Source organism: Amblyomma mixtum, chromosome 5, assembly GCF_055824585.1.
Source record: "Amblyomma mixtum isolate Tamu chromosome 5, ASM5582458v1, whole genome shotgun sequence".
Classification (NCBI taxonomy): Eukaryota; Metazoa; Arthropoda; class Arachnida; order Ixodida; family Ixodidae; genus Amblyomma; species Amblyomma mixtum.
In genome coordinates, this window is record NC_143016.1 from 145,017,695 (window position 1) to 145,031,615 (window position 13,921).

At 49.6% G+C, this 13,921-nt stretch overlaps 1 protein-coding gene across 1 annotated transcript in view; it reads right to left on the bottom strand.

Annotated features, from left to right (window-relative positions):
- Positions 1 to 13,450, bottom strand: part of LOC149343983 (uncharacterized) — a 135,390-nt gene extending 121,940 nt beyond the window's left edge. Inside the window, exons 1-2 of the mRNA XM_089547118.1 lie at positions 13,336 to 13,450; positions 12,756 to 12,818 (exon numbers count right to left, since the gene is read on the bottom strand). Coding sequence (XP_089403244.1) covers positions 12,756 to 12,818; positions 13,336 to 13,450 — 178 coding nt within the window. The remainder of the gene's footprint in view (positions 1 to 12,755; positions 12,819 to 13,335) is intronic.
- Positions 13,451 to 13,921: the final 471 nt, after the last annotated feature.

Here is a 13,921-nt window from a genome sequence, read left to right on the forward strand (position 1 = left end):
AGGATTAAAGGGTCGATGTGGAGGCAGGAGAGTTTTGTCATTAAACGCCGGTGTGGAACGCGATCGAAGGCTTTGGAGAAATCCAGGTAAATGACGTCGGTTTGAAAAGAAGAATCTAAGTTTAAGTGAAGGTCTGTAGTGAGTTCGAAGAGCTGGGACTCGCAAGAATGGCCTGACCTAAAACCGTGCTGTTTTTCATAAAAGAAAGCGTTATTGTCGAGGTGTGATGCGATCTGCGAATATAATATGTGCTCCAGTAGCTTGCATGGAATGGATGTTAATGAAATTGGGCGGTAATTAGATACTAGTTTTCCGTACACCACGGATAACCAACTCGCCCAAAATGCAACGTTCCTGGATTCACATTCATACCACATTTGGAGTCGTGTGCCCGACCTTATGTTCAGATCATGATTTGAGTTGCGAGTCAGTTCGGACTCTTATTCAGATCATGATCCTACAGTGTTGATAGTTGGCTCACATTTAAATTGTGATCTGCGTCCTTCTGGGCAGCCGGGTAGAGTATGGGTCTATCAAATCAAAATAAATCCATGATCTGAGGTTGAACAATCCCGTGATCACAAGTTACTCCATGATGCTAATTCGGGCACGAGTTCGTAACGTTCATAAACGCGAGTTTCCTGCTCATTCGTAATACTGAATGCGCTTCTGATAGAGGTGCTGATGTAGAGCGATTTCGCTGCTTTGTGGTATGTAATTTTTGTGGCTGCTCCACTTGGAAAATTATTAAAAGGCGAGAAAAGTTGATTAGTCGCCGCTCTTTGTCTTCTTGGATATTAGCTTTGGCTTGCTCCATCCCGGTTGCTATAGTTCTTCCTTTACTGCTATTTTTAATTGGTTGCCGAAAACTTACAGCGACCTCACATCTCTTTTGGCCGCGAGCTGCAGCTGCAGGCCTCTAGGCCTTTTAGCCAGCCCTGGCTACAGGCTAGCTGCAGTTAAGAGCTCAGCGCAACACTGTTTTTAACAACTGTTTGGCTTTTTAGGAGTGTAACTTGGGCCGTTCGGCGTAAAAACGATTCAGCTGTTCGATGTGGGAGCTTATGGGAGTCCCGAGTCAAGGTGAGCCTGGGTGAGTCATGAGCCGAAAGAAGCTTGTAAGTCCGAATGAATGAGCGCAGATGAGTCGTGAGTCAAAATTTGGAGGTGACTCAAGCTCAGCCTTAAGGGTATGATATGACAGTGGAAGGATTAATTCAGATATATGCAGGAGGTCATTCTCTACCTTGCATTCATAGATTCCAGGGTGTCCTCAAATCCCTCCCGGCGTAGTGATCCATCTGATAAGCGATGCGCCAGTATCCTGCGATATCAGGTGCTCCAAGCGGTCAGCCTGGTGTGGTCCCGGTTACTCTTCCCAAGCGACAAATCATTAATTTAGCTGCCATCTGCCATGGCGGATAGTTTGTAGGCTATCCAGTGGGCACGTTGTGATGACACTGCAAGGTTACGTGACCTAGGTGGCCGCCTACCTCCTAGGTTGCTCTGTGGGCACCACCTGCCAGAATCATGCTCGCGATTTTAGCTCGCAACGACGACGCCGGATTTTCTTGGTAGCATGGTCTTCAACGCTATCGCGGTAAAGTGAGTGGGTGAGTCAAAGTGAGTCGTGAGTCGAAATCAGGGAGTTCATGTGAGTCGTGAGATCAAATGAGTGAGCTAGCCTACATGAGTCGTGTGTCTGAGTGAGACATGTATCGCTATGCGTGGTTCACCCCGGATGACTGGCGAGTCTGATTGAGCCCAAGTGAGTTGTGAGCTTAAGTGAGCGTGAGTTATGAGTTTGATGTAGCCCGGGCTTCTCTGAGTGTGAGCTTTAGTGAGCCCGTAGGTTGACCAATCTTTTGTGAGTGAGCCAGAGAGAGCACTCGAGATTTCGCCAAAGTATGAATATAGGCACGCGCACTGCGCCCAATGCAATGAGGAGGTTAAAAAAGGGGAATTCTAAGCATCTTGATTAATCTTTCCAGGCGCTGCGGACCGTCCGCGACGCGCAGTGTGGCATTATTCGAAGACCGCGTGCCCAAATTTCGGCCAACAGATAAGCCTAAGAAGCATAACGTTCCCCGAAAGTGACGAACTGACAGCATAAACGCTTTGTGTCGGCATCGGTATAGGCGGGTCAGGTTTTTTGCGAGCTTTGTGTGGTGCTTGACAGAGCAAGACTCGCGCTGTGGTTTCAAGCTTTCACGTATAAATGATTTGGAAGTGGTGGGCTCCGTTACAAATCGTCATAATGAGCGCTAAATACCGAGTGGGAGACAATACAGGTTCGCTGTATCACTTTGTAGAGAAAATTCATTTGTAGAGAAAATTCACTACGTAAGAAAAGCATCAGATACACGCGTTTCAATGAGCACTATCGTGCAAAATGGCGATTACACGGACATAACGACGTTTCAGTGCGTTCTCCTTCATTTGTTACTACAATTACATTTCTCAGGCCGACTGCGCGAGACGTCCTGAATCTTTAATTCGTGACGTCACTTCGTTCGGACTGCTACTGTTGGTATGTTGCAGTGGCAAGTTGTATTGAGGTCATTAATGACGTCAATACGTGCAAAGAAATCAGCGTGGCATGCTGATTAATCATTATGGTAGGGTCTCACGCTGATGACGCCTACGCGACAATCACCGAAACAGCAAAAGCGCCTTTAACAGCCGTGGCAGTAAGATCCTTCTTTCTCTCTGTGGATCGTGCTTGCTCTCCAGCGCCATCGTCGTGGCCCACCACCACGAGCTAGGCCCATTCTGCGGGACAGACGACATTGATGTGGACTACTGGCCTTGTGGGATGTGACGCTGATGATCTAAAATGTGATATTTTATCTGGCCGACACCGCGCGGGTGTGGTTCGAAATACACGAAGGTCACAACCTCACGGAACATTTGTAAGCCGAAACTCAGCGACCTCTTCAGAAAGCCCAGTGAACAACTCGTCGCCAAGAAGGCTCTCGCGTCGCGCGCCCAACGTCTTCAGAGCCATGCATCGCCATGGGTCCCCATGGATGGAGCCATGCATCAGGATGTCCTGGCCTTGTGCCGTAAATCTTACAAAGAGAGGCAGATAGAGTCGGCCACATACTGAAACTCATTGCGGACGATGCCTTTAACCTGCTGCTCTGCATAGACTGTTCTACGGTCGCTTCTCTTCTTAAGATGTGCCGCCGTTTCCAGCAGGCCAGACACCGGCGCATTTCAAACTTTTTTGACCGGCTGCCGAACAGTGCTGCCAGCTCCTCGTTTAACCGCCCATTTTTAACTCGTTTTAACCGCCCATTGAGCTCCTATTGACTCTTCCTCAGGCTTCTCCGAATGGATCTGGCCCTCTCTTATGACGACTCCACCAGCTTACCTCGGCTTCACTCCACCCAGTTTGCTGGTCTCTCTCGCCACAAGCTGCCGTCTACATCCCTATGTTGCCTCCTCCTCCCGTCCCTGATCGAGACTACGTCGCTTGCCCTATCACCGGAGTGAACCTGCACCGTAACGCCGTCTTTCCCCGCAACGTGGTCCACACCAGCAACTGTACCTGCTACTGTAACCTACCTGAACCCTTCAGGCTGTCTCCTCAGCTACTTGCCGCCGGCATTTCACTTCCTGACCTGCCCCCATTGGCCGCTTGCACAGTTAATGCTCTGGCTCGTGACCCAACGACTTTTGTCGCCCACGTTCCTGCATCGCAGCTCTGCCATGCGGATCATATTTCCAGGATGATCGCGGACGATCTTGAGCTCTTCACAGCCTCTTGTCCTCGTACAGTGACATTTTTTTTCATTTGAGGACTTTAATTTGAGTGGATGTTTAGTTTGAGGAGGAGGTTCGACCCTTGGGTCAAACCTTTGTTGCCGCCCACCACAATGACACCGGCGAAGCACACTTTTTCACAGACGGCCCAATAGCGTCTCCCTCTCTCAGCGCCGTGACATCCAGGCAGAGGTAGACAAGATGTTGACCCGCAAAATTATCGAGCCTTCGAGTAGTACGTGGGCGTCCCCTGTCATGCTTGGTAAAAAGAAAGATAAAACACGGCGATTCTGCGTCGGCTGCAGCCTCCTGCATACCGTCGCAATGAAAGACGTGTACAGTCTGCCTCGAAATGATAACGCTCTCGACTGATTCCACTGCGCTAGCTACTTTTCCTGCACCGATCTTCGCTCAGGATAAGTCGCTGTCGAGGAGGGTGTTCGTGAGACAACCACCTTTGTCGCCCCGCTGTCGAGGAGGGTGATCGTGAGACAACCACCTTTGTCGCCCCGCTGTCGAGGAGGGTGATCGTGAGACAACCACCTTTGTCGCCCCGGACTGCCTGTACCAATTTAAAGTCATGCCTTTCGGCTTCTGAAATTCCCCTGCGACCTTCGAGCGCATGATGGACTCCCTCCTGCGGCTTCAAATGGACGACGTGCCTCTGCTACTCGGATGACGTAAGTTTGCAAGGGTGGAAGAGCGGGCTAGTTGGTAGTTTATATTGGGATAGTTCAGACGTAATTTTTTTCGTCCACATGCCAAAGCCACCTACACCGCCTTTCAGCCATCCTTGCAATCATCAGCCGCACCAGTCTTCATCTCAGTTCGAAGAAATATACCTTCGGCCGCAGTCGGCTCAAAATCCCTGGCCACTTAGTACATTCTGCTGGGGTCCAACCCGACGCCGACAACGTGCGCGCCGTGCGTTCCTTTCCTCTTCCGCGTTGCTCCGGTGATGTGCGCAGCTTCGGGCTCTGCTCATATTTCCGCCGGTTCAAAGAGAACTTTGCGGAAATAGCCCGCCCTTTTTCCACGCACTTCAAGTAGGAACCTATGATAAGGTTGCGGCCTAGTTGGTAATCCATGAATAAAAATAGAGAGCGCGGCTTAAAACAGACAATCAAAAAGACGAGAGCAGACATACGAGCGCTCGTGCGTCTGCTTTCGTCTTTTGTGCTTGTGTGCTTTAAGCTGCGCTGTATGCTTTTCTTCAAGAAGGACGTCTCGTTCTCGTGGGGGCCCGCCCAAGCTGCCGTCTTCAGAACCCTTATCTCTGTCCTCAGTACTGAACCTGTCTTAGCTCACGTTGATCCTTCAGACTCCATGGAACTTCGGATTAGAGCACTGCACGGGCCTCAATCTGAGGCCCGAGCCCGGCCCGGGCCTGAGACATGAAGCCCGAGCCCGGCCCAGGCCCGCGGCTTCAAGCCCGGGCCCGGCCCGGGCCCGCTAAATTATTGTTCTAGCGAGCCCAGCCCGGCCCGTGAATCCCGGAATGAGGCCCAGCCCGGGCCCGGCATGGCCCGTTTCACAGTAACGCTTGAGGTATACTGCTCACTTTGAGCAAGTAGACTGCTACTACACCGATAAGGAACTGGCCGACAAAGGTTCTGAAACCGCAGTTTGGCTTCCAGAAAGTTGGTTCTTTTTAACCCAGAATGAAGTGATTAAGAGTAGGGCTCGCCAGGCCCGTCTTTTGGAGAAAGATCTTGTGTAGGTGGGCAAAGATAAACTCGGAAGTTCCGAGAGCTAAATAAAAAGGGCTGCATACACGTCTAGTAATCTACTTTGCGTTCCCCCATGATTTTAATTAGTTATATTCTGCCGCCCGCGAAGTATAAATATTAAAGCTGCCTAACAAGCAGTACGATGACATTTTTTTTAGTGAACACGATCTCACAGGTTGAGCTCATAGCCGAACTGGTCGCCTTTCAGAAGAAACGACCAGCTAGAAGGCTTGAATATTGCGTCCTAAACTAATATGTTCTTGCCAAATGCATTTCTAATAGTGTATAGGTATGTTTTGGGATTAAGAACGATCAATGGCCAATTAAGGCCGGTTGAATTTTACTCTTTCTGCACCGCGGCATGGAAATAGGGAAATAAATAAGTCAATGAATAAAGCTTAGTTTTTTTCTCGGCGCGTACTATAACCCATAGCTCATCCGTGTCGCTGCTTCAATGCCTTAGTTCTGTACTTCACTCTGCAATAGTGAATGAAAAGTCGGACACAAGCCGTTTCTGTACGGACCCAAGCCCGGCTCGGGCCCGCAGCTTTAAGCCCGAGCCCGGCCCGGGCCCGCTACTTCAGGCCCGGGCCCGGCCCAGGCCCGGCAAAACAAATCCTGTCCCGGCCCGACCCGGCCCGCGGGCCGGGCCGGGCCCGGGCTTTCGGGCTGGCCCGTGCAGTGCACTACTTCGGATCGACGCGAGCAGCCATGGCATTGGTGTCTTTGCTTAGTGGCAACGGAATCAGTTTCACGTCATTGCTACGTCAGCAGTCTCCTTTCTGTGTCACAGCGCAAATGTTCTATCACCGAGCTTGAATGCCTCACCTTCGTTTGGGCCAGTGCCAAATTCAACCCTTACTTGTTTGGGCCCCCCTTCTCTGTTATAACGCATGATCACGCCTTATGATGGCTCTCTTCGCTCAATGACCCTACTGGAGGCTGGGGCGCTGGACTGTTCGCCTTCAATACTAGATATTTTCTCTCGTCTACAAGACCGACCTCTTGCACGACGCCGCAGATTGCTTGTCCCGTCACCCTGTCGACCCGCCTTCATCCAACCAGTGTTAAGCCGCACGAGAGCCTCCTCTACCGGCGCAATATGCGGCCTGACGGCACTGAGCTCTTGCTCGTGGTCCCTCAGCACCTGCGTTGCAGCGTCCTTCAACAGCTCCATGATATCCCCACCGCAGGTCATCCCGGAGTATCCCGCACGTACCACAGCGTGTGCCGCCGCTTCTTTTGGCCAGGTCTCTACCGGTCTATCCGATGATATGTGGGCGCTTGGAACCTCTGCTAACGCCGGAAGACACATGCGCTTCGCCTCACTGACACCTTCAGGCGATTCCCATCCTGATAGACCCGTTTTTCCTTGTCGGTCTCCACCTTCTCGGCGTTTTGCCGGTGTCTGCCATAGGTAACAAATGGATCGCCATCGCGACGCACTATTGGACGCTCTACGCTATCACACGACCACGCTATCACACGAGCTCCGCCACGGATGTCGCTTTCTTGCTCCTGCATGGCGTCATACTCTGCCACGGTGCTCCCCGTGACCTACTCACCGATCGCGGTCGCTGCTTTCTTTCTCAAGTGGCAGCCAAACTTCTCGATTCCCGCTCAGTTCGTCATTAATTCGCCACGGCCTACCACCCACAGACGAATGTCCTCGCTGGACGACTGAACCGTACCTTCGCCGACATGATTTCCATGTACGTCTCAGACCATAACCGTGACTGGGATATTAGCCTCCTAGTTGTGACACTAGCGCAGAACTTCACACATCACGACACAACAGGTTTATCTCCTTTTTATCTTCTCTTTGGCCGCGATCCTTTGCTGCCCTTCGAGGGTGTACTGCCTGCCATCGCCTCCACGAGTACTTATGCTCGGGACGCCATCGCCCGCGCCGACGCCGGCCGTCGCCCGCCGGCGGTTGTTGGCATCCCTAGTTAATTCAGAAACGCCATCATGACTGTCTTCGTCGCTACGTCGCCAACTTTCCTGACTTCCTTGCGTTGCTCTGGGTCCCGTCCCACCGCGTCGGTCTGTGTGAAAAACATCTGCCGCGATATACAGGCCCGTACCGTGTCGTAATTCCCTTAACTGCGGTCACGTACGATCACCCTGCTACATCTACCATCCCCGGCCGCTGCACCAGGAACCGACATCGTGCATGTGTCAAGCCTCAAGCCTTACCATTCGCGCTCTCTCCCTTGCCTGCGTAGTGTGCACCGGGACTGTTCTTTTGTCGAGGGGGTTAGTGCTGCGGACGTCGGGAGGACGACGAAGTGTTAGGAACGAAAAGAACACTGTGGTGCGCGCTTGTGTGCTAAGCGACTGTCCCGAGTCGTCGATCCTCTGCATAGCAGATTACCTCTGCACATTACAGCCGTCACGTAACAATATATTGCAATCCGTGCAGGTTGACCCTAAATCAACAACCCTCATATTGATTAAATCAGTATTCCAGCAATCGGACCACGATACTTGGGATAGCAGCAGTGGGGCCTTCTAACAGAAATATACAGCAGCAATTGATGGCGTGAAAATAGCGGTCTCTCATTGGGCCTTAATGATATTCCCGTTACGAATGGGGTTCTTCAAGCTAGCCTTTCTGCAACCGTCATGTGACAAAGTGATCGCATTGGCTATTTGTTTTTGAAAAATGGTGTCTGGTGCTGCTTACTGGGTCTTGGAGAAGCTTTCTACAAGCCGCCAATTTTAGTTTAAGATGGCGACGTGCCCTACGCCATCAACCTGCATCGCACCAGGCACAATCACTGGCCTGTTTTCGGTGACAGTAGGTTTTGGCATGCTGCAAAAGATTAAACAATGAGACGCCGCCAGTAGGTTCTGAAGGAACAGCACTACAATGCAAATGTGCACTACTGACCTTAGTGTGTATAACCACAAGCCACATTTAGGAAAGAAGAGCCCTAAGACGATATATGTTGGATTCAGTCGTATTATTCTTTCGCAGTAAAAATCTGTTAAACAAAGCTATGCCCATAAACATCACACCCTGGAAGTGTGCGGTATTTATTAATTGGGAGCGATGCGATAGTCCGGGACCATCGTTCCCGATGCTCATCTAATACAGTGGACCCGGTCAAACCAACTCATCGAACAAGTTCTCTTGAGCTATAGACTTCATAATGGGGAACTGCCAACATCGCTCTCTAAGCTAGTGCACAGTTCCGGCTAACGAAGTGTTGATATAGACGCCAACCGACACAACTGCATCCTAGTGGAAACCCCAGCCTTAGATGCGCTTAGCAGCTTCATAGGCAGTCGAAGCTGGATTAACACACACCTTCACTTATTTACTGCCCTGCTGGTTTCATTATGAATCAATCCATAGCCGTTACACAATGAGTGCACGTAAGTTCAGACTAATAAGGGATGCACAAGAACCACGCGCGAAACAACCGATGACATTCACGTCTTGTGATAGCTGAAGTGGTTGACTTATTTTTCATCCATCGACTCCGAGTTAACAAAGCGCTGCCGTGCCAATATTCAAACGAATATTTCAGAGCCACTGCCCTGCTCACAATATGCCTTGCCACAACAAAATTGTGCGCTTTGAATCGTAAGGTGTCCAACAGAACCTTTCAAGCAAAATCAGTATCAGTGCCTGCTTTATGTCATGGCTTCAATCATACATGAAGTTTTCCATGTTCGTACAACAGAGCGTTACCTTCTCAACCGCTGCATCATCAGTTACATTTTAAACATACCTACAAAATTCTATATACTCATAAGAGACATCACTTCAGCATCCAAATAATCTTTTGACAACGCGTCCTCGCTAAGTGCTGCTGTCGCCATCAAATTGGAGCCTGCAACAAGAAGACACTTATGTAAGTAGATCATGGAAAATGTCAATTATCACGAATAAAAAAAATGCACACTTTTGTGCACACCACTGTTCACAAAAAAAATAACTGATTAGTAATAACCCTCTCCTGTTCCAAAAAAAAACACTGCACCTGCTAACACCCCCTCCCCCCCGTTCTTTCCACCCATATCCAAACCAGAATATAAACCCAACATTCACTCATTTTTTTTTTCTTTTTAAGCGCTCTTCAAAAGTAGATGCCGTGAGCGGCGTGGTCGACCTTACTTGATAAGTCTGGGCCTCCTGTTTGCAAAAGAAGAAAAAAAACATTATATAACCATCCATTGTGCAGACTGACGATATAGAGACAGAAGTTTATTGTCACCAGCATCATCACAATCCTGGCCACAGTGAAGCTGAGCTGCAACACAGTTCATATTCCCGCCTTCACGTTAATTGATGCGTTAGCACTTAGGCTGCACCGCCAGGCGCAGAAACGTCAGGGCCATTCCAATAAAAAATACATTGCGTCGCCGCAGCCGCTGCGCAGTTTTGGTTTTGAGCTAGGAAGCAAGTCATGAGTTGTAACTCTGTGTCAAGATTCTTGTTTTTGAGAAGCTCTCACACGCCAGTGACTCGGCGAATCCGTAACCGGCGGGGCGTCGCGTTGATGCTGTTCGCTAGGCATCGGTTTCACATGCTTAGTCGCTGCCCAGGCAGCACAGTTAATCAGCCCAATATTGGATATGAAAGATATTACTCTAGTCTTTTATATAACCGGTCTTTTGCGAATACATCTCCAGTATTGGGACGATTATCTGTCCTACGGGGGTGCAGACATTCAGGCACCGTCGCGAGCATTGTTGCACTAGCGCGTGTCCCCCAGGTTCCGTTTCGATGTTCGTTGTTTCTTCTCTATGGTTATCAGGTCGGATCAAGTCCCTCAGCACTACTAACCAAACATTCTTCTTTAATTCAATTCATCCTCTTGTCACGTTATTTTACGCCCTGCCGTGATTGGTCAGAAGCGGTGCTCTCGCCCAGGCCTATCAGTGCAAGTCCCGGAGGTCTGAACTTGGTCGTTGTAACCTTTGGAGCTGCAACGGCTACTCAAAAAATGTTGTGTCGTGGCGGAAGAAAAAAAAATGTTATGTCGTGGCGGAAGAAATACGCTAGAGATTTCGCTTGCATCTAAAAGAGCCTGAGGGCGGACAAGGCACCGGACAACCGACCTGTGACGAGAACGCAGCGTTCTGTCAGCCTGCTTACTGAGCGCTCTGTGGTATGCTGACACCGCAGGGAGTAGTGAATCACAGTCATCGAGGGAAAAAATAGCTCGAGTGAGCGTCATGGGACAGCCTATGAGACAAGTCATAAAAGTAAAAGGGAGAAACTGGGAGACACGTAATGTTCCGTGAGGTGTTTAATTGGCGGGGGCTTATTGTCGGCCGTCACGAGGGCCCTGTTAGCTGGAGAGGTAAAAAACAGACAAAGCTGCTTCAGTACGTCTTTTGCAAAAGCCAGTGGCGGGACGTAATTCTGCCGCGGCTGCTTTTTTTTCTTCTCTCATTTGCAGTGGAGGAATGCCCTGAACAAAGGGATGTGGGGCTCGTTAGGGGTCCTTACCTCTGGGCCACGACTGCCTGAACCCAAACCGCTGCTATGTTATGAAAAGACAATGACTGGGCATATTGGGGTCCATCGCTGGCACAGCTCTTACTCGTTCACAGCACTGCGAGGGCACAAGAACAGAGCAGTTGGAAGCCCCTTAATTTGCCCTTCATTCTTATCTGCTAGAGATGTGTCGTGTAAGAAATACGATGTCTGTTAGAAAAGTGTCCGACCTTTGGCCGAAGAAAAAAAACTGGCATAACTGGAGCGTTGGAAACCTAATAACCTTCAAAGTAGTCTCCTTGGGACTCCACACACTTCTCCCAGCGGTGCTGCCATCGTTGAAAGTCTTCCGAAAAGGCCTCTTTCGGAATTGAGTTTAGCTCAGCTGTCGTTGAAGCCATAATGTCCTCTCTTGTCTGAAATCGCGCTCCTTTCAATGTCCCCTTGACTTCGGTAAACAGCCAGAAGTCGCAGGGGCCATATCAGGAGAGTAAGGAGTCTGTTGAACTACAGGAGTCTGGTTTTTCGCCAAAAAAGTCCATCAAGTGCGAGGAATGTGCAGGAGCATTGTCGTGATGGATGCGCCAATTTACTGTTGACCGTAACTCCGGTCTCTTGCGCCGCACAGCACCACGTAGGCGATGGAGGACGTCCCTATAGTACTCTTTGGTCATTGTTTGACCCTGTAGGGTGCGTAATCGTGGTGTGCCACACAGAGGGAGTCAAAGAAAGCTGTCAGCATCACTGACATTGCCGCACACTTGGCGGGCCTTCTTTGGTCTAGGTGACATGAAATGCTTCCACTGTGACGACTGGGATTCGGTTTCCGGGTCGTACCCGTACACCCAAGACTCGTCACCAGTGATTATGGTGTTTATGAAGTCGGGGTCACTGTTTGTGGAATCTAGCATGTCCTGCGAGACTTCAACACGAAGCTGCTTTTGCTCCGCCGTGAGCAGCTTCGGCACGAATTTCACCGCAACTCTCTCTATGGCCAAATCTTCGGGGATAATGGAATGTGCAGAAAAATTGCTGATGTCGACCTCTTCCACAATTTCACGGATAGTCACACGACGGTGCCGCATCACCACAGCGTTCACTTCGGCAATGACCTAGTCATTTCGGCATGTTGATGGCCGACGGAAGCGTGGCTCGCTCTCCGCCGATGTGCGGCCATGTTTAAACCAATTGTACCACTGTTTAATTTGTGTGCTGCTCATAGCATTGCCACCGAAAGCCACACTGAATATTCCGAACAGTTTCCACTTGGTTGTCATCCCATTTCTGGCAAAATATGACGCAGTAGCGCTGCTCCTGTCGCTCCGCCATTTTCCTTGTAATAAAAAACCGACGAGAGCACTGCGCACTGCGTCACTCAAACGCTGCGTCCCAGCGACTGACGCTATCGGCAGGCCGGAAAATAATCGTACATGCGCACGAAGGTTCAAGGTCGGCTGATGCAAGCGCGCTTGTTTCATATCCATCAGGTGTTCGCAAAAAAAATAAAGTCGGATACTTATCTAACAGACCTCGTAAGCCGTATAATCCCAATAAAGCGGCACGCATTTCCTGTGCCTTTTCATAACTCGCTAAAAAAAAATCCATGAGACTGCATTGCTCAGCGGACTATCTCCATACTAACACATGTGCTCTTTTCTCGCTACTCCTTGAACTTTTTCTGCGACAAAAATAAAAAAACAGCGTACAACAACTACCCTATGCCTTGATTTAGTCTCAGTGAATAGCGTGCTTTTGGAGTGCGTCGATGTAACGTAGCATAAGAAAAATTTCGTCTGTACCTGACGGTCCTCCCGGGCCGGCGGAGTCAGTTTTATCATCGGAGCCCGGCTTCTTATCGCCGCCTGCAAAGAAAACGAAACGTGCCATAGAGAGTCACGTGACGTTTGGCATCGTTCACGTGACAATGGTGCTCGCGATGTCATATATAACTGCCACTGGTACATGTGGTGCACTAAACTTCTTTCCGCATGACCATGACGCCGTTACGCAACGATGATACCCTTTCCAGTTGACACCGCGACTGGTGTCACATTGCGTGAGGTACCTTTCAACTTTTTTTAGTCGAACACCTTTTAGTCGCTACTTAGCTAAGCACACTGTCGAGCCTTGATTCCATTTTCGATCATATAGCAGTTGCCGTTGCAGGCACATATATATTTTCCGCATCGAACCACCTGTATACTACTAATACAATCACTTCATTCCCCTGGTTCAGCTGCTCAGGTCTCGAAGGGAGCATCCAGACCAAGCTGCTTCTTTGCTTAGCACCAACAGCGAACTGGTGCCATGTGATTCGCAAGTAACACTTTTCCCTTGCTCGCTCGCTCATTCTGATCGTGCAGCGAAGGAGACACTCACCATCATCCATGGATTTGTTGAAGGGAAGCAAGAAAAACACGCCGCACAGAACCAGAATCCCCAGGGCGACGGCGCCAAAGACGAGCAGTGGTACGTTGAGTCCGCCCTCCTCCATTCCTCTGCGAGCGGAGGCGACGAGTTTGCACGAAGGCATGGATGATACGATTCCAGTGCAATCGATTTCCAAAGAGGTAATGATATCGCTGAATGTTCTTGGCGCAATGGCAATATATGGCCATGGAGCGCAGCTCAAAAGCTGAGCACAAGTAAAAAAAAAAGTGATGTGAACTGAAAATGCTTCTATCAAGTAATTAAAGAGTAAAAATTGATTTCAAGGCGACTGTACATTTGTGAATAATTTATACCACTACCACTGGTGGAAAGATTTCTGACGAGAAGGATAGGTCTTTTCAGTGTGCTTAGGGGAGCATTATTCTCACTTCTTGTTGTTAATATATTAATTTGGCTTTATAGTTCCATCTGCTAGGCGTCCTGGTTAACTTAAGTACTGATCCGGACAAGCCGTGGTCCTGAGTTCGTTCGACAGACGGGAACGATTATTCCAAGCTACGGAGTGTTTAGAAAA